Consider the following 27,631-nt stretch of genomic DNA (forward strand, 5'->3'; position numbering starts at 1 on the left):
AGAATGAAATCTCAAGGAATAACATCCAACTGATATTGGCCGGGTCTGGAACAGTGAAATCACTAGTTAACTAAGCAGGCCACAAAACAAAAGGAACCTGGGTACCTCAGGTCAGCATACCTGGTAGGCCACTGACGAAGCAGTAGTCTCTCCATTCAAAAAGAATCTCACACTTGGAAATTCCTTCTGAATGAGTAGTGCTTGGCACAAAAAAGTGACACGTTTACAGAACATGCTCGCCACCCGAGGTCACTACCTCATCAGCAGTGAAGAGACAAGGTGATCCGTTTGCGGTCACTTCCTGAAATCACCTCCAGCTTACTTCAGGATGTCAGTGAAGGCATGCTCATCAGACCCTAGCCCAGTGTGTCCACAGAACAGCCTCTTTTAGTCATCTTCTGGCATTTCTTCTAGTCTTTCAAGGGGACAGTACCAGAAACTTCTTCCTGATTAAAAAAATCCCATAACCTAGTTGGCCTAGCTAGGTCAATTGTTTCCATGTCAGAGTATAGATAAAACTCAATTTGGTTGGAAAATACACCCCCTGCACTTAAAACTTCTTAGCAATCTATACATGAAAATATTCCAATTTTCACTGCTACTTTCCCTTTGGTTTCCCTGCGTGTGGTCAGCTAGGGCCCTTGGCAGTAGCTCCTTGCCCATGTCTTTGGACCTGCTTTCTTCTGCATCCAGAGGACACATAGCTTAGATTTTGATCACAGACAGTAAGACTGGCTTCTTTCCCCTCAAGGTTTAGAATTGAAACACTTTGTAAAGTTAATCTACTTATCAAATTTAAGGTGATCCATTCCCACCACCAATGATGAAAAATACTTTTAAAATGTACTGAGTTAAAGCAAAATTGAGGGTAAAGTGAAGTGCTTTTGTGGATTTGAAAGATCAGTTTAATTCTGTTCCCATCAGCTGCAGGGGTGGACTGGACTCATCACAGGAAACTTCAAGGTTAGCTATCAACACAACTCAAGACCTATTAGAGACGGACAAGAGCATCCACTGGCCACAGCAGCATCCCCCACCCCTCCTCACAGCCAGCAGCCAGAAGTGGTCAAAGATCCCCCCTTCCTAAGAGCTGCCACTGGTTAGAAATTGGGAAGGTCCCAATTGCACTGTGCGATTAAGTCTGTAGCACAGAGAAAATCCCAATTCTTAAACCAATCAGGTTAGTAAAATAAAATGTCAGACAGCAATCCAGCACTCACCTTTGTCATGAACACAAACTGAGAGTTTCTTGACACCATCAACCAGAACATTCTGTGTGTTGCCATGTCCATCTTCTGAGTCGCTGTCATCAAACTGAGCCTCTATAATGACATCAGGACTGTCACCGTAGCCTTTCACGGACTGCTGCGGGAGATGGCTTCCACAGAGCTCCTCAGGGAGATCTAATTCATAGGCACCTTCTGTTTCTTTGTCATTGCTCTCTGGTTTAATTACCTGAAGAAAATAGAAAAGTTCTGCTAAATCACTGGAGGGAAGAATGGGAAATAACAGATTTTTCTTTTTTCATTTTTCTTTCCTAAGGGAAAAATGCACATTCAGAAGCTCACAGCAACAATCGCTCACCATGTAGCTTGAAAAAGAGGATTTATTTTCCAGCTGCATAAACTACCTTATGGAGACGATCAATCCAGCAGTACCAGGGTGGCCCTCAGCTCTTCAAGATGCCCAAGATGAATGCCATATCTACTCCCCATTTTTCTGATGTACCTCTTCATCCGCTCTCCCCCAGAGGCCCTGAATACCACAGGTACAAGCTGCTTCATTAAGGGTACATCACATAGATCAGTGAGTATGTTCAGAGGGGATAAAAGAACTCAGCATAGTATGTTACTGCATTCCATATGAAGCCACAGGAAATGATGAGACAGAAAAAACAAAATTAAATGTAAATAAGAGTTTATAAATGTTCTTATAAAAAATTAAAGCCCTTAATTCTCCAGTTTGAGGCTTGAAATCAGTATAGAAAGCACACAACTGATGGATATTTATACTAGCACTAAGAATGGAGCATTATATAATATGACAAATATTTTCAATTAAAAAAAAGTAAAGCAAACAAGAGAAGAGCATACATACTAATCCACTTAATGAGTCTGTCACATAACAGTCATATGTCAGTAGTCCGATTTCTATGACATTTGATTTCTATGGATTTCTGTAGCAGTTTCTCTATGTGCTTAATCTTGAGAGGTCTAACATTTTTCTGAGTTTAACCTTGAAGTTTCAAAATAGATGTTCGCCTTCAACAAGCCAGATTACCATTTGAATTAGACCACACAAAGATCCTTTAATAAGGGATCTTTATCTTACACAAGGCAGAAAAAAATTACCGAAAGAAATCTTTCCCAAAACATTTTCACGGCACAGATTCCAATTAACAAAGCCATCCCCAGACAATGAATATTATATTCCCCCAGAAAATCAAAGTAAAATATTACAAAGGTATTCTAAAGATTCTAAGAATATATTCCCAAGTTTTTTAAAAAAAATGACTTCATGAAAACGTGGAAACAAAAACCTGTAAACAGTAGTTAATTTTTCAGAGTAAAATTGTGCCTTTTAATAATATTTTTTTGAAAACCTGATTCCCAATTTCTGAATATATATAATGAAATTTTCTTTCAACTCTTGCCATGTTTTGACTCTTGTCACATTCACTCATTCATCTGTTCATTCTTTCATTATAAGAACTTTGAAGGTTCCTTTGTTTGATAGTAAAAGAAAAAAAATTCAACTGGCTAGGCCAGAAATCTCCAAAAAAGATTCCCTCAGGGAAGAGGGAAGCCACAGTTGGTCTTTAAATTAATATACAGTCATAAAACCCAGCTCTCTTCTGTGCATTTCTGCCCTGTCACATAAGTCCAGTTTGTTTTCATGCCTGACCCAAAGGAGATCACTCAAAAAATAGAGAATTCACTGACAAGTTAGAGAAGATAAAGAATCTGACATCACTCAAATCAGCAAACCTAGTCATAATGTTCTTAAACGTGCCTGGCAAATTCAGTAGCATTTAGGAAGATCTGCCCTGACCGTCCTCAAAAACTGAACACACCCTGGGTGTTGTCAAAATAACCCAAAGCATGGGGCACCTGGGTGGTGGTTCAGTCAGTTAAGTGTCTGACTTTGGCTCAGGTCTTGATCTCAGGGCCCTGGAATCGAGCCCAGCATCGGGCACCTCACTCAGTGGAGAGTCTGCTCGCCCCTCTCCCTCTGTCCCTCCCCCCGCTTGTGCTCTCTCTCAAATAAATAAATAAAATCTTTAAAAAAAATAGCCCAAAGCACAGGCAGGAGGTATATGTACACCCTTTGTGTCTAAAGCATGGTGGTTATGACAGGATCACTGCTCTGTTGTTTTTTTCTCCATCATTCCCACACACAATTTCTCTCAGAGAGAAGAGGGACTAGGGTGAAGGAGAATGCCTGGTGTGTTAGAGTTAGACTTGCAGGTAACATGCAGTCTTCTGTAAAGATGTTAAGCAAAGGGTCCATGCTGTTAGTTTCCATTATGTATTTATCTCTGCCACTAATGGTTTCACAAAGGATTTGGTTCCCACAGGCCATGGAGAAAATCTTACAAGGGGAATCAGAATTCTGACATTATCAAATTTGAATGCTTAACTACCCTACAGTGAAAAGTAGTCTTTCTCCATATGCATGTATATGTGTGTGTAAAATACAACAAGAATTCTGTAATCACCATGATTCTGCTACTTATTAAGAATTATGCTATGGCTCCCAAATAAAAAGTTCAAATAAAAGTCAATGGGAGGGCGCCTGGGTGGCTCAGTTGGTTAAGCAGCTGCCTTCGGCTCGGGTCATGATCCTGGAGTCCCGGGATCGAGTCCCACATCAGGCTCCCTGCTCAGCAGGGAGTCTGCTTCTCCCTCTGACCCTCTTCCCTCTCGTGCTCTCTATCTCTCATTCTTTCTCTCAAATAAATAAATAAAATCTTAAAAAAAAAAAAAGATAAAAAAAAAAAAAAAAAAAAAAAAAATAAAAGTCAATGGGAAGAGGAGAGCAGGGGAGAGCAATAACCAAAGTATGTCAAGCCTGATTGTATAGCACATTTTAAAACCAGCCCAGTTCTGACTTTATGATAATCTCCATGGTTTAGATTAGCTATATTCAAGAAGTAGTATTTTGGGCACGAAATTCACCTGTGAGTTACTAAATTAAAAAATGTGGTAAGGAAGCAGGACTTAATGAATTAATCAAGTCATTCAAAACTGTGTAATTCAAATATAAATTGGAGCGCCTGGGTGGCTCAGTTGGTTGAGCATCTGACTCCTGATGTCAGCTCAGATCATGAGATCAAGCCCCGCATCGGGCTCCACGATTCTAAGATTGTCTCTCTCCCTTTCCTTCTGCCCTTCCCCCTACCCTCTCTAAAATGTACACATTTAAAAAAATATATAAATTAAAATGTGGCATTTTAAAAGTATGTTCATTCTATTTTGTTATACCAGTACACACAAGAACAGAAATATATTCTGAGAAAAAAAGATCACCATAAGACCACAGGATCCAAAAAACATTCTAAAACTACTCCATATCACACACTGGTAAAGAGTGAGGGTTGCAGGACCCTTAGAGAAATGGCTAATTCAAGTCTGGAGCAGGAAATAGATAAGATGAACCTGGAACATCCTGTCATACCAGAAAACAAGGAAGCTATCAAAGCCTTCTAGGGTCTTATTGAAAAAACTCAAGAATCACCATGAAAAAGCTCTCTCTGGTCAATCTTAGAAAACTCCAAGCATTTATCCTACCTTTCCTGTACAAACTGTACCTCGGGTTAACCAAAGAGTTGATGAGGTAAAGATCTTTTTACTGAAGAGTTTCAGCTAATTAAGAAGGAAGGAAAGACTTTCAGTAACACCATTTTGCCATCCCTATTGAAATAATGGATTCAGGAAATGATCAACAATGGTTGCTAACACCAACTAATTCATAACCTGATGGGGATGAAGTTTTATAATAAATGGACCAGAGTGGTAATACATAAGAAGAGAAAGAACCATAGTGCTTCCTGATGGACTATTATAGTAAGTCCATAACACTATCCATGAAGTATTTTTCCCCCAAACTGAACTTGAATCTGATCTGAAACAGGATCACAGGAGCATGTTAAACACTAGGGGGAGGATCCATTTACACTCACTTACCAGGTGACTTCATTCTGTCTCAGGGCTTTAAATCTCTCTATATCCTATTAACTCCCAAAATTAAATGTCTAGCATCAACCATTCCCCCGAATGCCAGACTCATATCCAACTGCCTACTTTACATCTTCCTTTGGATGTCAGTTGGCACCTCGAACAAGAGAAAACTTTGCTCCCCGCCCTACAGAACCCACTCCTCTCCCAGCATCTGCTTTCTCAGCAGATGGCACCACACTATGCCATCTTCCTCTCAGGCCCCACATCCAATCCATCAGAAGAGCCCACTGGCCCTTCCTTTAAATATTTCTTCTTGTCATTTGCACTATTACTACATAAGCAACCTTTATCTCCTTGCTGAGATAACCGGTCTCCTGATTTCCATTTGGACCAAAGCAGCTAGAGTGATCTTTTTTTTTTTTTAAAGGTTTTATCTATTTATTCATGAGAGACGGAGAAAGAGAGAGAGGCAGAGGGAGAAGCAGGCTCCCCAAGGGGCAGGGAGCCCAATGCGGGACTCAATCCCAGGACCCTGGGATCATGACCTGAGCCGAAGGCAGACCCAGGCACCCCAGAGTGATCTTTTAAACATAAATCAGATCATGTCATTCTCCCAGTGGCTTCCCAACATCGTTCCATCGCCATGCCACAAGGCCTTGTCAAACCAGGCCCATGTTATTGTTCCATTCTCATTTTCTATAACTTTTTCCTTTACAAATTACACTCCAATCTAGAGATCTTCTTGTTATTCCTAGAATACTAAAACCTTCCATCCTGAAGTTCTTGCATTGCTATTCCCTCGATCTGGAAAACTCGATCTCTTTATTTTGTTCAGGTCTCACCCCAAATGTCCTTCTCTCAGAGAGGCCTTTCCTGATCACATTAACTGAAACAGCCCCACCTGGCTGTCATTGCTCTTTCCTCTTACCCTGCTTCATTTTTCGTCACTGTACTTATCCCTACCTGACAACAAGATTACACACTGATGTACTTTCTGTCTCCCAACTAGAATGTACATTTCATGAGCACAGTGGCTATTTTATTCACTGTCCAAGAGTACATTTAGTAGCCAAATATATGTTAGAAGAATACAGCAATTAATTAGGAAATAACTTGTTCAGAGTCTATCTTCCCTGATAAACTGTAAACTCCAGGAAGTGAGCAAGGCCAGGCCTGACACACTGTGTACTCTATCTCATTTGAGTGAACAAAGAACCAGAGGTGGCACATTGCATCCAACATCTCCACATGTCTAAGACCCATCTCTCAAGACCTCGTCCAATTGGCTTGGATTTTCTGTAACTGAGTCCACTGCACAGTCTCCCCAGTTCCTCCCCAACCTCCACTACCTGCCCCAGGCAAGAGTAATTTCTCCCTTTTCTGAAGTCCCAAAGCAATTCGTATGTACCCCTTCTATGGCACTAGAATTTCTTCACTGTATTAGTGTTATCTACATATGATTTACCTCATCTGTTAATACTATATGCTCGCCAGTTGTATCTTATATATCTTTGTATATTCTATAGCAACTTGTATAACCAATCTAGGTGCTCCATATTTGATAAGTAAACAGGTGGATAAATGGGCTAAAAAAAATGAAAAAATGAATATAAAAGACAATCAGAATGCAAAAGAACGTTCAGAACAGTTTCCAGACACAAGAGTATTTGGGTTGGAAACTAGCTCAATTTTCCTTAGATCTGTAAAATAAGAGGCCTTCTTCTGTGGAATTGACCTTGAAAATGTTGAAAAGTCCAGTTCAGTGGTTCTCAACTCTGAAGTTTAGCAGATGCCTCTAAGAATCAGATGAAAGCTGTAAACCCTTCCTCCACAGAAAAATGCACATCTACAAATAGAAAGAAAATATTCCACCAGAAAGCACAAGAGAGGAGAGTCAAGGGTCTGGTGTCAAAGGCCACCAATTCAGGTCGGTCAATATTTTGGAGCTCTGGGCTCAGAGTGAAAGGAAGTGGGCCTGAGGAAAATGGATTTATTACTGACCTGTTAACTGAGGACTTTAAAAATTCCTCTGGGTTCCTCCACAGACCTGAGAGTGAGGCAGCTGACTGCACTTATTATTCCGAGTGCATGCTGCACCTGGGATTATTCTCCCTTGGAGGTTTAGTCTAGTCTCTGGAGGACAGGACAGAAACGGATTAGTGAGGGAAGCAAATCACTGGGTCACACAGAACTTTGTCACTCTCAGTCTTGTTCCATGAACAGGGTAGGATGAGCATCACATAAACCCTGCTAATAAAAATAAACAAGGAAAATATATGCAGATATCAACTGGGGCATAGAGATATGAAATAAGTATCACCTGAAGCTACGAAAAATGCTCAAGAAATAATAGCACTCTACAATACTTAATAATTTTGATTTCCTTAAACCCTCCCTCCCAAACACAAATGCACATACACATACACACAGAAATGTCTGTCAGATATACCCTTCAGTTAGTGTTACCAAGGATAAGTCTGTCCGCTACCTATTGTCTCCTTTTAGAACATAAAACTAGGGACAGAGTGGTGTGGCTGTGCAAGGGGAGAAAAAGACGGATGATCCCATGTCTCCATCAGGCTATAATCCTCATGCTCTGTGGGACGGAGAGCGGTAATCTGGCCCTTTCAGCAGTACCAAGGAGGAACCCTGACAACCGTTAGGATGAAATTAAGGGGAGGCCATGAGAAGTTTACCACTGAAAGGAATAGGGAAGAGGCCTAAGACCAGAATCTTGAGTTCAGAGCACATGAGAGAAAGAGACACACCTTTTGGAAAAGGAGGGTCGGTGTAGCATGACTTTTGTACTTTAAGAGAGTTATAACCCCTGTGTTAGCAAAGAAATGACAAAATGCTTTGTAGAATCCCCCTACTTCGAAGACAAGAATATTTGCTGAATCAGAGACCCTAAGAAACTGTGTAAGTGGAAAATGGCTAAGGAAGACACTACTCTAAAAGCTTGGCAGAATTTTAGGAAATAATATATGAGAAAATATAGGGAAACATGTATTAAACATAAACAAAAAGCAATGCCACAAAAAATAATAAGTTCAACTCCAGTAAAATAATGTTTTTCCTAACATACTATCCTAAGATGATATAAAAGAAATTTTATTTTTTTAAGATTTCATTTATTTATTTGAGAGAGCGGGGGGGAAGGGCAGAGGGAGAGGGAGAGGGAGAAACAGACTCCCTCCTGAGCAGGGAGCCTGACGTGGGGCTCCATCCCAGGACTCTGGAATCATGACCTCAGCCAAAGGCAGATGCTTAGCACCCAGGCACTCCTAAAAGAAATTTTAAAGATAAGCCACAGATGTGCTCATATGCAGAATACATAAAAAAACTCCCACAGCTCAATCAAAGATAGACAATCCAACAGAGAAATGGGGAAAAGGCTTAAAGGCACTTTACAAAATAGCCTAATAGCCAATAAAGATGGAAAAGTGCTCAGCCTTCATGAGTCATCAGAGAAATGCAAATTAAAACTATAATGAGATATCACTATAAACCTACAGATAGGCAAAAACTAAAAATCCAGACAATACCAAATGTTAGCAAGAATGTACAACAATACACTGCTGGTCTGCTTATAAACTGTCCAGTGAAGCAGAAAACAGATCTACTCGGTTCCTGCACAGGCTTACACCAATACGCTGTCCTGCCTCCCTCCAGATTTTGACAGGTGAACACATGAAAAAAGAGAAGACAGGGGTGCCTGGGTAGCTCAGTCAGTTAAGCGTCTGCCTTTGGCTCAGGTCACGATCCCACAGTCCTGGGATCAAGCCCCACATTGGGCTCTCTGCTCAGCAGGGAGCCTGCTTCTCCCTCTGCCCCTCACCCTGCTCGGGCTCTCTCTCTCAAATAAACAAATAAAATAAAAATCTTTTGAGAGAGAGAGAGACAGCAAGAGAGGGAACACAGCAGGGGGAGTGGGAGAGGGAGAAGCAGGCTTCCCGCGGAGCAGGGAGCCCGATGTGGGGCTCAATCCCAGGAACCTGGGATCATGTTCTGAGCTGAAGGCAGACCCTTAACAACTGAGCCACCTAGGCGTCCCATAAACAAATAAAATCTTTTAAAAAGAGAGAGAGAGAGAGAGAGAAGACAAAATTGGGAAAGGACATTAGTGCAAAGGCCAGGAGATAAAATGCAAATTTGCCTTTAGTCGAGCCAAGTAATGGTGACAATGTACAGTAAGAGTGAGAAAGAAAGACGAAGAAGCAGACGCAAAGAGACCCGACTGCCAATTTAATGAGTCTGGGCTTTAGCATAAAGTTAATGAAGTGGGGAAGTAGGAAAAAGTGGTAAAAATCAGGAACTCTAGTCAACACAACTGGGCTTGCATCAGGGCTCTGCCACTTACTAGCGATAGCACTTTGGGAAAGTTATTTAATCTCTTTGAATCTGTTTCATTATCTTTAAAATGAGGACAAGAGTATCCAATATTATAAGGTCATTGTGGAACTGGCATTTTATGAAAATCTCTTTGCACAGGTGTCTGGAGTTTAATATTTGTTTAAGGGAAAACAAATCTAGTCCTTAAAGCCAGAAAGTTGAAGGTGGTGAGGAACAACCAGGTGGTGTCTGGAGATGGGAAGAGTGTACTGGAAGGCAGAAACTGAAAGATTAGGGAGCTAAACACAGTGGGATGACAATTAAGCAAAGGTGTCCCAGGGCCAAGTATCAACTGAAAAGAAGCTGAGAATAGAGCCCTGAGAAGAGACTTTTTTTAAAAGATTGTTTTAAATTTATTTATTTTTGAGAGAGAGAGAGAGCCAGCATAAGTGGGGGAGAGGGTCAGAGGGAGAAGCAGACTCCCTGCTGAGCAGGGAGCCCAATGCAAGACTCAATCCCAGGACCCTGGGATCATGACCTGTGCTGAAGGCAGATGCTTAACCGACTGAGCCACCCAAGCACCCCAAAAAAGACTCATTTAGAGAGGGTTCAACAAGGAACATGAGTTAGTGAAGCAGAGAGAATTTAAATATAATTATGAATATGTTAAACACTAAGGCTTTTATTGTGACTCTTCATGCTGTTTTTCTTTAAGAAGGCTCCAAGTCCAGCATGGAGCCCAACGGCCAGGCTTGAACTCACAACCCTGAGTTGAGATCAGAGTCAGATGCTTAAACAACGACAAGCCACCCAGGCACCCCACCACTCCTCATACTCTTCATGCACAATCTTCCCTGTGCGTTTCACATATTAACTGATTTGATCCACACAAAGACCCTGAGTGATACACGGAAGAGTAATTTTGTCCATCTCAAAGAGGAAAAAATAGCTCCTAAATGGCAGAGCTGTGACATGCACACAGATCTAGGATTCTACGTCCAGTGCCCTTAGTCCTGGACACTCCTATGGGAGATTTCCCGCCAAGAGAGTGAGCTTTGCACATACAGCTCCCACCACTAACATCCATTGCATGAAATGCCTCTATGTCTTTTGCCAGCCGGAAAATACTCAAAATTCAAGATCCAGCTCTTGGGTGAATGCTTCTCTGGGTAACCTCCCTCTCTTAAGAAATGTTCTATTTCCTTCCTTTGTTCTGCTGCTATTCCTTAACTATTCTTTCATTATAAGATTTCTTGATCAGGCTATATTCCATTTATTTGTTTGCATATTTCTATCTTCCATCAGAGAGCAAACCATGTCACATTCATTTTTTATATTCCCCCAAGGATTCTAAGATGCTTGGCATTTAAAACATGCTCAATAAATATTTGTTTCCTTTTCTTCCAGAGAAAATGAGAAAGATTTGAATCAATTATAAAAGAAGCATTCTTTTAAAAATTACAAGAAATGATTAAATAACTACCAAGCAGCAAGAGCCAGCTAAATTCAGGTGCCTGTCTACTTGATACTGCATGATCCTGCACTGCCCTCCATGAACACACTGTCTGCAAACCAGGACAAAGTCATCAGTTACTTTATCACAGGTGAAACTTATCACCATAAGAAGCAAATATAAATACAAAAGCAAATGAGTAAATCTGGAAGACATTTAAATAAATGCACTTTTCTAAAATAATTCTAAGCCTTCATACCTAAATTACAACTCCAGTTTCAATACAACCGTAAACTTCATTCCCCAATCTGAAAACAATAGTTTTAGCGGGAAAAAATCACAAATGCCTGAATAAAAAAGAGAAAGCCTAGATCCGGGCACAGCCTCCAGGGGTATTTCCAGATTGCCGCAGAGTTGTGAAGTACCAATCCATCCCTCAGAAAGGTACATTTACATCACCTGCAAAGCGCAAGTGAAACTCACCAGAATCAAGCAACTAGTCACTTCACCAACTGTTTGATACTGATTAGATGTCTCTCTCCCTTCCTTTTATAATTAATATCATGTATTTCAAAACTGGGGAGCAACAGAAAGAATTCCTGTAATGAAACAAGTCCAGTGGAATCCTAAATAAAAATGCCAAGTAACATTTTCATCATGCTGGCTTACCCAAATTCCAAGCATGAAACATTTCATAGTTTTCCTGTTTACTGATAAAGAAAAACCCTTCCTTAAACATAAAAGCCATCTTTGCATAGTGCTACGTTACCTCTTATAAAAAAAGAGCAAGTCCATATTAGCACTGGGAACTTCTGTTCCAAGCAAATAAATTCTATTACATTCCCGGGGGCAGGGGGTTGTTACCCACTTGGTATAACGGAGCTTTTCCAAAAGATTTGCATACACCCATGTCTAACAGGCGCTTTCTCCTGTAAGGGCTGTTTACGACAGTGCCGGCTGGAGGCTATGTGGAAGGACATAATGCCCTGCCTTCCCCACTACCTGAGCCTCTGATTCAGAGCTAATGCATATCATGAAGTCCACCTAGGAGCTGCTTTTCATTTTTTGGCTCCAATGGCTGAGCTTAAATGACAGCACTCACTTGCCACACATGTTTTAACAAACTTTCAAATCCCTTCATGGTACACTTGGGACACAGTATAATACACTGTTCAGGAAATACCTTGGAGCCAAGAAAAGCAATTGATATTTCTACAGGGAGTTCTTGACAAGGCTTGCCAATAAGCTTCTTTCATATAAAGTATGACCATGGACATATCATTTTAAAGACATATTACATTCTTAAAGGCATATGTGTTATTGGGAACTTTGTTTGCCTAAGGTAGTTCATTCAAAAGTACCTTTTGATTTAGTTTACAGGAACAGAACAAACTATTTCCATTCTACTGGTTACTCCAGCAAAAAATTCTTTACCTTTTTTAATCAATCCATTCCTTCCTCCCTTCTCTCTCTCTCTCTCTCTCTCTCTCTCTCTCTCACACACACACACACACACCCCACCATCACATCTGTTAGCTCATCCTATCAACTCTATCTCCATGGCTACCATGGCCACCACCCTAGTTCAGGCCCCATCATCTGTCACCTGAATATAGGTAAAAGCCTCGTAAGGGGTCTCCCTGCTTCTACTCTCTCACCCTTTCCGTCTGTTCCCAACACAGCAGAGTGAGCCTACGAAATGTAAGCCCTATCATGTCAAATTCTTTGCTCTAAATCCTCCAAGGCTTTCCACCTCCATTAGAGCTAAAACTCAAAAACTGATATACAGGCCCTCCCTGACCCATACTCCTACCCCATGAGCCCTCTGACCTCATCGCCAGCTACTCTTCTGCTTCAGTTCTTTGCTATTCCTTGAACATGGCAGGTACATATTTGCTGTTCCCCAAGATCTCCATAAGGATAGCTCCCTCACTTCTTTCCATTCTTACTCAAAGTCACCTTCTCAAGGAGGCCCTCTTTGGTTGCCCTATTTAAAATTTCAACCTCAGGGGTGCCTGGGTGGTGCAGTTGGTTAAGCATCTGACTCTGGGTTTTGGCTCAGGTCGTATTCTCACGGTCATGAGATCGAGCCTCACATCCAGCCCTGCACTCAGTGTGGAGTCTGCTTGAGGTTCTCTCTCCCTCTCCGTCTGCCCCTCCCATATGCCCTCTCTTTCTCTAAAATAAATAAATCTTTAAAAAATAAAATAAAATCTCAACCCCATCCCCAAAACACGTATCTTTCTTCCTTATTTATTTTCCCCTTTAGTACTAATCGCTATTGAGCATGCTACACATAGTATTTTATTTATACCATTGTATCTTTCCCAGTGAAGCACAAACTCCACAAAGGCAAGGACTTGGCCTGTTTGCTCACTATTATATTCCCAGCACTTAATATGGTACCTAACATAATGCCTCCTATATGATCCCATCTTAAAGTGTTAGTATCACCTTAAACTCAAAACATCAAAAACCACTCTGGTCTTCCACTCAAAGCACTCCCCTCTCCCGTTCTTTCTCTTTCCAACACCATTACCACTTTTTTCCAGGCCTTGCAAACTCAAAACCTCACAACCACATTGACTCTTCCCTATTGCTGAACATACTGCTTCCCCAAATCCTTCACTTGTCTTTTTACAAGTGCTCTTATATCTCTACAAATTCCCTGGTATTCTCATGCTCCATCTTACCAAAAAAAAAAAAAAAAAACTGATTAAATTACCTTCTTATTCAAAAATTTTCCATGCGTTTCCCTTCCCTAGAGAAACTAATTTTCTGTTTTGGGGCTTACCATTCAAAGACCTTCTGAATGTCCACTGACCTTTTTAGACCATTTTAATCTTACCTGCCAATCCCTTCTATTATATACCATTCACAGGCCCCTGCAACTTCTTCCCTTGCTTAGATCACAACTCAAAAACAGGCTTCTAGCAACTTAGAACAGCAGGATCTGTCTCCCTCTATTTATCTGTGACTGCAGCAAGGGAAACAAATACAACTCCCTTTAAAAATGGTTCAATTTTGTTTTAAAGATTTTATTTATTTACTTGACAGAGAGACAGCAAGAGAGGGAACACAAGCAGGGGGAGTGGGAGAGGGAGAAGCAGGCCTCCCGTTGAGCAGGAGCCCCATGCGGAGCTCGATCCCAGGACTTTGGGATCATGACCTGAGCCGAAGGCAGACGCTTAATGACTGAGCCACCCAGGCGCCCCTGTTTTAAATATTTTAAGAAAAAAAAGGAAAAGGGCTCTTGCAGAAATGATCTGTGTCTGTCAAGGAGCAGATCAAGCTGTGCAGACCAGGCTTGGTTTGCAGGAGAGGAAGAGTGCAAAAGTCTGACTAGTCAGGGTTTCGGGTCTCTGGACACTGTTCCTAAGAGATCATGGCACTTGAAACAGAATTATGGGTGTCCTGTGTCATGAACCCTCACTCCTCTTCTGCATGGCCACCACCAGCAACTAACCAACCACAACGTAACTCTGGTACAACCAAGCCTCTTGACCTAGTCACCAAGGAGAGAAAGAAGCAGGTATGCTTCACCTCAGAGGAGACATAGTTCACAAAACACAGTAGAATCCAACTAGAGTAATTTTGGTAGCAAGGTATTAAATATTTTGATGCCAGAAATGAGCAGAGAGATAGGGAATAGAATTTGGCAGAATGTCTCACCAAGTTCTGAAGCTCAGACACAAATACAGAAAAGTCAAACAAGAAGCTGGATAGAAGCAAATCTGGGAAAGCAGACCCTAGGGAAGAGTTCCCAAGAAAGAACTGGATGAAAGACCTTCCAAGAACAGAGTCTATGGAAGGAATAATCATTGAGATTTAGTGAAAGAATGTATACAGGTACATGTAACTCTGTACATAGTGATTGCTTTCTTTTGAATCTGAATCTTTACTGTATTTTTGACCTAAGTCTCTAAAACATATTCAATGTATTAATAATGACTAATTTAGCTACAAGAAATGAAAAAATAACTTGAATTGGCTCTTTTTAAGTAACTTATTAGCTTATATAATTGAATCTACCTATCAGATTGTGAGGCTCACCTGGTATTTGTGAGAGAGAGAGAGAGAGAGAGAGGTGTGTGTGTGTGCTTGTGTTTGATTTCAGATGCCCTCAATTTCAGATGCCCTCAATATTAGCTCCATTACCAGGGCAGCCTCCTCCTCATAGTGTAAAGAAGGATTCCAGTAGCTTCAGAATTATATCTTATCTTCGTAGAGACCCCAGGGCGGGGGGAGAAGGGAGCAATTCTTACACAGATGCTCCACAAATAAGTCCCAGGAGTACCCTGCTGGGGTTGATTGGGGTTGCATGCCCATTCATGAATCAATCACTAGGACAAGGAGGTGGACTAGACTGATACATCCCTGTATCTGAGAAATGTGGTCAATTTTTCAATTCTAGTTAAAAAATAAAGCTAAAGTCTCCTTAGAAATGCTCAAAGTGTGGGGGTGCCTGGGTGGCTCAGTCGGTTAAGCATCTGACTCTTGATCTCAGCTCAGGTCTTATCTCAGGGTCATGAGTTTAAGCACCGTGTTGGGCTCCACACTGGGCATGGAGCCTACCTTAAAAAAAAAAAAAGAAAGAAAGAAAGAAATGTTCAAAGTAGGGTTCTTTTTTTCAAAAACAATTATCTGTATTTCTTCACAGAAGCCTACTGATATAATTTCCAACTGTTTCGCTGAATCAAGGATCATTCCCCTTTCAGAATCATAACAATTTTTGATATGAAATCAAAGCAGGGATGTAACATCATGCAGGAAAGAAAATACCCCAAAAGTTTAAACAACATGGTCATGAATGTAGAGCAAATGTCAAATGAAGATTATTTGTATTTAAAATTTTTACGTGTATAGACAGAGCTGCAGTATCTGACCTCAGATTCCTTCACATCACACCAATCTCCAGCAAAATGGATTTCACATCCTTGACATACTTCAATATCCTGGACCTCACTGAAAAATAAGCTCAATTTGCAGGCCATTTCAGAAAACCACACAGTATACAATGAAAATTTTTCAGAACGAGAGAGATTCAGAACATTAAAGTAAGGGGTACAACCCAAGAGCCTAATGATGTTCCATACAGACAGTTTACTATTAGTAGATTAACCACAATCATCTAAAAAGTCAGCCAACATCTGAACTACCACCTTCATATATTGATGATAAAAACTGAAACCACATTTCTCTGATTAGCGGTTGCTGGCATACTGTAAACTCTGTACGTACTGCTAGATTTTTTAAATGATTTAAAGTACAGCCAATTCTAAAAATCTACTTGTGTCTGCAATTATCCTTTCCTTCTTCACACCTGAAGCCACAGACAGAGCTATCTAGCTTTGAATACTATTTCTTGCCTTGAGGGCTTTGCTTACTGGGTAATACCTGCCCCCCCAACACTATTTCATTTCTCCCTCCCTCTCTATGATAAACCTTTCCAATATCCACATGACGATGTTCTCTATCATTTCCATTCTTTGAAAACATTCTCATAAAACTGGAGTAGTTATATTAATATGAGTCAAATTTTTTTTTAAAAAGGTACTACAGGGGTCAAGGAAGAATATTTTGTGTTAATGAAAGAGCCAATGCATTAGTAAAATATAATGTTTGTAAATGTATATGCACCTAATAAAAATGCCTCAAACTGGATGAAGCAAAAACTGACAAAAGCAGAGGGAGAAATAAATCCCCAATCATAGATATTTAACCAAATAAGAATAAAACAACTACACAAATATATATAAAAACAACATTTATACATGTCAAAGGACTTTATTTTTTCAAAGGACTTTCATTCATATTCTATAAAGTCTTAATTCATTAATACAAGGACAAACCAATTTAATAATTGGGTAAAAGACTAGCACAGACATTTCAGAAAAGACTACATGTAAATGGCCAATGAACACACACCAAAAAACAGTTCAAGCATCATTCTGTCATCAGGGAAATGCAAAACAAAAGATAACAAACAACTACAACAACAAAAATCAATACTCCTATGGGCCCTCCGAAATGGTTTAAAACTATACTACTATGCCCTGCTGAGGATGTGGAGAAACTGATTCTCTCATACATTTTTAATTGGAGTAAAAAATGGTACAACTACCCCGGGAAACAGCTTCATGGTTTCTTATAAAAACACACTTACTGTATGATCCAGCGATTCTACTTCTGGCTACTTAACCAAGAGAAATAAAAACATATGTCTATACAAAGACATGTACAACAGTGGTCACAGAAGTTTTATTCTTAAAGGTCAAAAAAATGAAAATAATCCAAGTGTCCTTCAACTGGTGGATGGGTAAACAAACTCTGGGACATCTATATAGCAGAACAGTATTCAACGACATGGATGGATCTCAAATGCATTATGCTAATAGAAAAAGGCCAGACTCAAAATAATTCCATTTATATGACATTTCTACAAAAGACAAACCCATAGGGACATAAAACAGAATAGTGATTGGCAAGGGCTGTGGGGTAAGAGGAAGTGCAGACTAAAAAGGGATGCAAGGGAATCTGGGGTATGATGGGACTGTTTTCTATCTTGACTATGGTAGAGGTTACACAAATCTATACGACTTTTAAAATTCATAGAACTGAATGCTAAAAAGGAGAATTTTACTGTATGTAAATATGTGAACCAAATAAGTCTCCTTTGTACCCAAGCCAAACAAGCTTAGCATCTATTAGCATGGGGGAGCAAAAACTCAATTAAAACATGGAAAGCATGAGCCAAGGTAATCAACTGATGGTATCAAATATTTTTCATTCTGTCAAAATCTGAAATCCAATAAACATTTATCAAAACCTTATAAATGCCTTAGAAAGGCATCTACTACGCATTAAATAACCCCTCCTTACAGTGAGGTGACAATATTTAACAAAACACTCAAAAATATCATCACTATTACCAGGCTACGGATACCTGGAAATAAGTAGGACCCACAAGGCACATCCCCAAATATCTGTAACCAAAAGTATACATCATTCAAATGGCATAAACTCTGGGCAGTGAAAGGAATGACTGCTTCCTGCTGAGATGACCAAGGAAGGGCACATAAAAGATGGTGAGAACAGCACGGGGAGGCTTTCTTCTACCTCCAGCACACCCAGAGCTAGAGGACCCCAAACAAGTAGACAAGACGACTCTAAGAATCTAAAGCAAATTTCCCAAGACCTTTGAATAAACACTGACTTGACATATTTGTCTAAGGAAGTTGTTTTCTTTAAGAGTAAAAACTAAAGCGTTGTTGTTCTTTTTACTTTATTTGGCCCTAAATATAGTATACAGCATCATCATCACTTTATAATGATGGGGGCGGTATCTCTCACTAATGAAGTAGTCCCTTCCCTACCATGAAGACTGTATTTCTGAACAACTCCAATAAAATTTCCAATTTCCAATTTATATTTCACATCAAGTCATGTTTCATTTCAAATCTGGCAAGACCTCAAATGTCCCCTGTGCGTTCTATGCACACCAACTACACTTCTGTGGTTCAGAAGCTGACATAACAGAGGAAGCTATTGTGAACCCTGAGACTGGTTTGGCTGCCACATATAAAATTATCCCTGGAGGTAATCTGCTTATGAGATTTAACACTGAAGAAGCAGAAAAGAATAAAAAGAGAAACCTGGCCACAAGCTGTAAAGTGCAGAGATGTATGTGCATGTGTGTTCACAATAGTATAAAAGCAAGGAGCTTATCTACATTACGGTGAATATTCTTTTCAAGCTAAGACTTGCCCAAAGCTTTAGGAACAAAGTTACATTAACAAGAAGCTCTCTAGCTTCACTGGGTAGGTCTCCAATCATGCAAGAAACTTGTCTTTGCTTTTCCATAAGCACTTCCTTCTTTGTTTTGCAGATAGCTAAGCCCAGGTAACAAACAACTACATTTCAACAAGAGGGGCCCAAAAGAATCTCTTTGGGGTTACAAAATGAGCAGCCCCAGATATGGCTTTCAAAATCAGCTGCTAAAATCTGGTCTTAAAAGAGTTATCCTGAAATCATTTAAATTTTGGGCTTATGCTGATTTTGGTGGTACTATTATTTTTGACATTTGAGCCAGTGGTGAGTCTTCTGATGGGAGAGTAACATTTTTTTAACCAACAATTTTCTAAGAGCATAAGGCTGGAAATACAATTTTCATATTGTTTTATTTGAATCATTTTAAAAGCTGTCATCTTTCCCCTACCTTGATAGAAGCATAAAAAATGAGTTCAATGTAAGCTAGTTCAGCCATATAACCTCACAGTTCATGCCACTAAAAAATTCTTCTGAAAATTATCCTGGGCAGAAATTTTTGAATACAAAGTATCAGCCAAGAGCAAATTTTTACAGCTGACTTCTAAAGCCTTTAAAATTGTATTTTATAATGGAAATACTGACAGATGCTTTACCCTAGAAGCACTATTTAATATTTCTAGCTTTTCCAAAATACAATACTATGAACTTAGAATCAGAGATATAAAAAAGAAAAAGTTTTTAAGTTAAAAAGCTATTTTTAAAAAACAGGCATGAATAAAAATGTTTTATGGATCAAACATGTTTACATGCATTTACCTGTCATAACGACCATATTTAATTTTGCAAATGCTTTCTTGAACCACTTAGTATTTCGATCTGTGGATACTTTACCCCAAAATTATTTGTGATCAGTGACTGATTTCAACCTGGCTTTATACCCATTCACCCACATACAGATGGAGTCCAGGTCCTGTTTCCACATGCAGGAAAAGTAACAAGATTATCTAACTTCGTATCAATTCAAGCAGGAGGAAGGCTGTAAACCACAGTGAGCCTTAGAAAACTTGGAACAGTAGGAAGCCATTTCCAGGAAGTGCATACCCAAGTCAAAGAAAATCTGTGACAAGGACATCCCCAGTGCACCACATAAAGACAGGTGCAGTACACATTTGTAATTAAATTAATTTTTCTACCACACCTCCTACTATACCTCAATATCATCCTACAGCTCTAATTAGAACCAGAGAAAGTCACCCACTCTCAATACCCTCCATCTCAACCCAAACTGCATCCACAACATAACAACTAAATGACATGCACTTATATCCTCTGGACTCCAAAAGGTTGGTGATATGAGGAAATGGACACAGAACTAGAGCCCTCTAGAACTGAGGTACTGGCTTTGATTTTCAACACTTGAAGCATGTCATATTACTTTTAACTTGAAACATACTCAAGTTTCATCATCTTTAAAATAAGATTTAAGAGGCACCTGGGTGGCTCAGTTGGTTAAGCGACCAACTCTTGGTTTCAGTTCAAGTTGTGATCTCAGGGTCATGAGATCAAGCCCTGCATTGGGCCTTGTGCTTAGCATGGAGTCTACTTGGGACCCTCTGCCCCTCCTCTGGCACTCGCTCTCTCTCTCAAATAAATAAATAAATCTTTTTAAAAAATATAAATAAAATAAATAAAATAAGATTTAAGTTATACACAACACTAACAAAATGAAGGATAAAAATCACACAATCATTTCAATAGACACAGAAAAAGTATTTGACAAAATTCATTATCCATTTATGATAAAAACTCCCAGCACAGTATAGAGAAAACATGCCACAACATAATAAAGACCATACATGACAAGCCCACAGATAGTATCATACTCAATGGTGAAAAGTTTAACGCTTTTCCTCTAAGATCAGTAACAAGACAAGAGTGCACACCCTTGTCACTTTTATTCAGTAGAGTATTGGAAATCCTAGCCAGAAAATTAGGCAAGGCAAAGAATTAATTAAAAAAGCACCCAAACTGGAAAGGAAGAAGTAAAGCTGTCTCTATTTGCAGATGACATATTTTATATATGAAACCCTAAAGACTCCACGAAAAAACTATTAGAATTAATAAATGAATTCAATGAAGTTGTAGGATATAAGATCAATATATAAAAATTTGGTTTGTTTCTATTCTTTTTAAATGTTTTAATTTTTAAAGATTTTATTTATTTGAGAGAGAGAGAGAGAGAGAGAGCACTAGCAGGGGGAGGGGCAGAGGGAAAGGGAGAAGCAGACCCCCCCCTGCTGAGCAGGGAGTCCATCATGGGGCTCAGTCCCAGGACCCTGGGATCATGACCTGAGCCAAAGGCAGATTTTAACCGACTGAGCTACTCAGGTGCCCTGGTTTGTTTCTATTCCTTAATAATGAACTACCAAAAAGAGAAATTAAGAGAACAATCACATAATTACATCAAAAAGAACAAAATATCAGGGCAAGTGGGTGGCTCAGTAGGTTAAGCATCTGACTCGATTTTGGCTCTCTCTCAAATAAATAAGCCTTTTTTAAAAAATACACAAAACATGAACAGACATTTCTCCAAAGAAGACATATAAATGGCCAACAGACACCTGAAAAGATGCTCAACATCACTCATCATCAGGGAAATGCAAATTAAAACTACAATAAAATGTCACCTCATACCTGTCAGAATGGCTAATATCAAAAACACAGGAAACAACAAGTGTTGGTGAGAATGTAAAGAAAAAGGAACCTTGTGCACTGTTGGTGGGAATGCAAACTAGCGCAGCCTCTGTGGAGAACAGTATGGAGGTTCCTCAAAAAACTACAAATAGAATTACCTTATGATCCAGTAATTCCACTACTGGGTATTTATCCAAAAAATATGAAAACACTATTTCAAAAAGATACATGCGCCCCTATGCTTATTGCAGCATTACTTACAATACTCAAATTATGGAAGCAGCCCAAATGTCTATCGACTGATGAATAGATAAAGAAGGTGTGGGACATATGCACAATGGAACGTTGCTCAGCCATAAAAAAGAATGAAATCTTGCCATTTGCAACAACATGTATGGATCTAGAGAGTATAATGCTAAGGGAAATAAGTCAGTCAGAGAAATAAATATCATACGATTTCACTCATATGTAGAATTTAAGAAACAAATGAACAAATAAAAAATGAGGCAAACCAAAAAACAGATTCTTAAATAAATGGGTGAAATAAGTGAAAGGGATCAAGAAGACACTTACGATGAGCACTGAGTAATGTACAGAATTGTTGAATCACTATATTGTATACCTGAAACTAATATAATACTGTATGTTAACTACACTGGAATTAAAGTTTAAAAAAATTCCAATGGCATTTTTCATAGAAATAAAACAAACAATCCTAAAATTTATATGGAACTAGAAAAACCCTAAACAGCCAAAGTAATCTTGAGATAGAATAAAGCTGGAGGCATCATGCTCCCTGATTTTGAAGCTCCAGTCATCAAAGCAGTAGGTATTCACATAAAAACAGACCCATAAGTGAAGTCTTGCCATTCACAACAACATGGATGGAGCTAACAACATGGATGGTGAGTGAGATAAGTCAGTCAGAGGAAGACAAATACCATATCACTTCACTTACATGTGGAATCTAAAAAACAAAACAAATGAGCAAACAACAACAAAAAGAGAAAAAGACTCATAAATATAAAGAGCAAACTAGTGGTTGCCAGAGGGGAGGTGAGCAGGGGTATAGGGAAAATGGGGGAAGGGGATTTAGGAGGTACAAACTGCAGTTATAAAATAATTAAGTCACAGGGATGAAAAGTACAGCATAGGGAGTATAGTCAATAATATTGTAATGACTTTGGTGAGAGATGATAACTATTCTTATTGTGGGGACCATTTCATAATGTATATAACTGTCAAATCACTATGTTGTCCATCTGAAACTAACACATACTTCAACTGTACTTCAATTAAAACACACACACACACACACACACATACAGATCAATGGAACAGAACAGAGAGTCCAGAAATAAACTCACACATATATGGTCGATTAATTTATGACAAAGGAGCCAAGAATATACAATGGGGAAAGACAGTTTCTTCAATAAATGGTGCTGAGAAAACTGAACAGGCACATGCAAAAGAATGAAACTAGACTACTATCTTATACCACACACAAAAAATAACTCAAAATGGATTAAAGTCTTGAATGTAAGACCTAAAAGTATAAAACTCCTAGAAGAAAATATAAGTGGTAAGCTCCTTGACCTAAGTCTTGGTGACTATTTTCTGGATATGACTCTAAAACCTATAACAACAGAAGCAAAAATGAGTGGGATTACATCAAATTAAAAAGCTTCTGCATAGGAGAGGAAATTATCAACAAAATGAAAAGGTAACTGACTGAATGGGAGAAATATTTGCAAATCATACACCTGATAAGGGATTAATATCCAAAATATATAAATAATGCATGCAGCTCAATAGCAAAAAGACAAAAAGCAAAATCCCAAACAATCCAATTAAAAAATAGGCAGAGGATCAGGGAGCCTGGGTGGCTCAGTCAATTAGGCATCTGCTTTTGGCTCAGGTCATGGTCTCAGGGTCCTGGGATCAAGCCCCACACTGGGCTCCCTGCTCAGCAGGGAGGAGTCTGCCTCTCCCCCAGCTCATGCTCTCTCTCACTCTCTCTCAAATAAATAAATAAAATCTTTAAAAGAAAATAGGCAGAGGATCTAAATAGACATTTTTCCAAAGAAGACATATAATTGAGCAACTGGTACATAAAAAGATGTTCAACATCACTCATCATCAGAGAAAGGTCAAATCAAAACCATAATGAGATATTACCTCAAACCTGTTACAATGGTTGTTATCAAAAAATAAAGAGATAAATAAACAAACAAAAAAGGGACTCCTGGATGGCTCAGTCGGTTAAACGTCTGCCTTCAGCTCAGGTCATGATCCCAGAGTCCTGGGATCTAGCCCAGCATCAGGCTCCTTGCTCTGTGAGGAGCCTGCTTCTCCCTCTCCCTCTGCCTGCCGCTCCCCCTGCTTGTGCGCGCATGCTCTCTCTCTCTCTCTCTCTAATAAATAAATAAATAAAATCTTTAAAAAAAAAAGTAACAAGTGTTGGTGAGGATGCGAAGAAAAGGGAACCCTTGTGCACTGTTGGTGCAGCCTCTATGGAAAACAGTACAGAGGTTCCTCAAAAAATTAAAAATAGAACTACCATATGATCCAACAATTCCACTTCTGGGTATTTATTCAAAGAAAACAAAAACATAGGGCACGTGGGTGGCTCAGTCGGTTAAGTGTCTGCCTTTGGCTCAAGTCACAATCCCAGGGTCCTGGGACTGAGTCCCACATCAGGCTCCCTGCTCAGTGCGGAGCCTGCTTTTCCTTCTCCCCTTGCTCTTCCCCCCACTCATGCTCTCTCTCTCTCTCTGTCAAATAAATTTTTAAAAAAACCCATAAGTTTGATAAGCTCTATGCACCCTCGTGTTCACTACAGCATTACTTACAACAGCCAAGGTCGTGGAACATTTAAGTAAACATAGGTGAATGAATGGATAAAGAAGATCACGTACATACAATGGAATACTATTCAACCATAAAAAAGAATGAAATCTTGCAATTTGTAACAATACAGATGGATCCTGAGAGGATTATGTTAAGTGAAAAAAGTCAGAGAAAGACAAATACCGTATGATATCACTCGTACGTGGAATTTAAACACACACACACACACACACACACACACACACACACACACACACACGCCGAGCTCGTAGATACAGAGACCAGACTGGTGGTTGTCAGAAGGCTGGGGGCGGGCAAAATGGGTGAAGAGGTCAAAGGTACAAGCCTCCAGTTATAAAATAAAAGTCATAGGAATATAATGTACAGCATGGTGACTATAGTTAGTAATATTGTGTTGCATATTCAAAAGTTGCTAGGAGTAAATTTTAAGTCCTCATTACATGAAAAAAAATGTTGTGTGTGACTATGCAAGATGACAGATGTTAGCTAGACCTACCCCAATGATGATTTCACAATATATATAAATCAAACCATGTTGTACACCTGACACTAATATGTCAATTATACCTCAAATTTTTTAAAAATGGGGAAAAAATTAGGAAATTAGACTGGAAAATCATTACATCTCCAGCTTCAAGAGTCTGACTTGGGTTGGAATTTGGGGAAATGTCTATTTTATCAGAGTGAAATATCTGAGGAAAAAATGAAAAATGTAAGTGACATGGCAATAAGAGACAAAGGAAAGTGAGTTCACTACTAGGAATATTTAAGTTAATTTCATGACTAAATCTGCTTGTGTTCAACAGGACCAGTACAATTATAACATAATTACTTGATTGTATTTGTGTACTAGTCAAAGGTAATACAGAGAATGCTATTTTTTTCTTGTTTTAAAATGAACACTTTTATTGAATATAATCCATTTTTATTTACATACAGAAAAGTACACAAATCAAAAATGTATAATATAAAATTGTACAAGGTAAACACATACAGCCATGTAAGTGGTACCAAGATGAAGAAAGTGTTCCCAGTGTATTTGTTTTCTATGCTGCCTAAAAACTTACCACACATTTAACAGCTTAAAAAAAGATACAAATTTCTGTGGGTCACGTATCTAGAGATGCTGCCTACTTAGGTCCTGTGCTAAGGATCTTACAAGGCTGCCATCAAGGTGTTGCCTGGGGCTGCTGCCTCATCTCTGGTTTAAGGCTCAAACCCCTCTCATAATCTTGAACCACTGTTGGCAAAATTTATTTACTTGCCTCTGTAGAACTCATAGCAGCTTGCTTCTTTAAGGCCAGCAAAAATTATCTCCAACCTCTAGACCTTTTAAATGGCTCACCTGACAAGGTCAGGCCTATAAGGATAATTTCCCTTTTGGTTAACTCAGTCAAGTGATTAGGGACTTTAATTAGCATCTGCAAAAATCTCTTTACCTTTGCCAAATAAAGTAACGTACTCATCGGATTGATAACCCATCACATTCACAGGTCTCACTCACGCTCAAGGGGAGAAGATCATATGTGGTATGTGTATCAGAGGAGGGCTCTTTAGCCACCTGAGAATTCTGCGTATGGGAACCAACACCCCAGAAACTGCCCTCCTGCCCCTTTCATTCATTGCCCCTTCAAGGGTAAACACCCTGACGAAACTATAACATAGTTTTATATGTTTATAAGAAGAATAATACCATAAATCTTCTTTTGTGTTAAGCTTCTTTGGGTCCAAGTTTGTGAGATGCATCCTTAATTGTTGCACATAAGTGTAGCCCATCCCTTCTTACAGCCCTATAGTCTACTGTACACATATACCACAACGTATTCAACCCTGCCACTACTGATGAAGACTGGGGTGGTTTCTAGCTGGGGCTATTTTATATCATGTTGCTCTGAAGATTCTTGAACACGTTTTTTGGTGCACAAATGTACCCATTTCTGTTGAGCACATATCTAGGAATGGAACTTCTGGGTCTGCAGCTTTAGTTATACTGACCAACATTCCCACTAGCAGAGTACAGGTGTTCCAGTTCTTCCAGCCCTCACCAATTCTCAGCATTGGTAGTCCTTTGCAAATTAGTTGGGTAGTGTAAGAACCCCACCTTTGTTCTTTAAAATTACCTTGGTTGTTTTGGCCTTTACACTGACATCTATATTTAGAACCAGTTGCCACACATGAAAATGCTTGCTGGGACTGTGTTGTGTTGAATCTATAAATCAGTTTGGAAAGAATTAACATCTTTACCATACTGAGTCTTACAGGCCATGAATATTTAGTTAGGGCATCTTAAATTCTATCAACAACACTATGTAGCTTTTAATGTCGCGGTCTTGAGCATTGTCCACAATATTTATCCTAAGGTACTTGTTTTCCTATGCTAATGTAAAGGGTACCATTTTTAAAATTATTATTGGTTTGTGGCTGATATATAAGAATACAAATAATTTTTGGAGGCTGACTTTGTATGTAGCAACCTTCATCCTTTAGGGTTTCATGTATACAATCAAGTAATCTGAACATTATGACCACTGTCTTCCTTTCCCAGTCCTTATACCTTTGGTCCCATGCTTTATTACTGACTGTGTCCCCTGGTACAATGTGGCATAGAAGTGGCAGCAGTCACCATCTTTGTTTCATTCCCACTATCAGAAGAAAAGCTTTCACTGTTTCAACATTAAATATGATGTTTTGCAGGGTTTTTTTTTTAAAGCCTTTATCAGATTAAGGGGATTTCTTCTCCTACTATTCTGCTAAGAATTTTTATCAAAAATGGGTATTGAATTTTACCAAATACTTTTCTGCAAAAACTGAGGTAATCATATGATTCTTCCCTTTATTCTGTTCATGTGGTTCATTACAGGGGCACCTGGGTGGCCCAGTCAGTTGAGCGTCTGCCTTCGGCTTAGGTCATGATCCAGGGGTCCTGAGATTGAGCCCCGAGTCAAGCTCCCTGCTCAGTGAGGAGTCTGCTTCTCCCTCTCCCTCTGCCCCTCCCCCAGGCTTGTGCTCGCTCGCTCTCACTCTCTCTCTCTCTCTCTCTCAAAAAATAAAATGGATTCATAAGATATTTTTCTATTCTCCAAAGTTTTGTAAAATTGATGCTATTTTACTTTCATAAATATTTGAAAGCATTCACCTGTAGAGTCATTTGATCCTGGAGTTTTCCTTGTTTAAAAAAAAAAAAAGCTGAATTAAAGATTCAATTTCTTTACTAGATATAAAATTATTCAGATTTTTCTATTTCTTCTGACCATTTTGTTGTACATTTCAAGAAATGTGTTTATTATATCTAAATTTGGCCTTTACTTTTGAAAAATACTTTCACTTA

At 39.2% G+C, this 27,631-nt stretch overlaps 1 protein-coding gene across 8 annotated transcripts in view; it reads right to left on the reverse strand.

The window, feature by feature from the left end:
- Positions 1-27,631, reverse strand: part of DIS3L2 (DIS3 like 3'-5' exoribonuclease 2) — a 346,332-nt gene that overhangs the window by 224,199 nt on the left and 94,502 nt on the right. For all 8 annotated transcript variants that reach the window (XM_073877261.1, XM_025889524.2, XM_025889509.2 and 5 more), the window contains exon 6: positions 1,221-1,455. In XM_073877261.1, the coding sequence (XP_073733362.1) occupies positions 1,221-1,455 (235 nt within the window). The remainder of the gene's footprint in view (positions 1-1,220; positions 1,456-27,631) is intronic.

This window comes from Callorhinus ursinus, unplaced genomic scaffold (assembly GCF_003265705.2).
Source record: "Callorhinus ursinus isolate GAN/ISIS: 27379988/994484 unplaced genomic scaffold, GSC_fseal_2.0 scaffold2, whole genome shotgun sequence".
Taxonomy (NCBI): domain Eukaryota; kingdom Metazoa; phylum Chordata; class Mammalia; order Carnivora; family Otariidae; genus Callorhinus; species Callorhinus ursinus.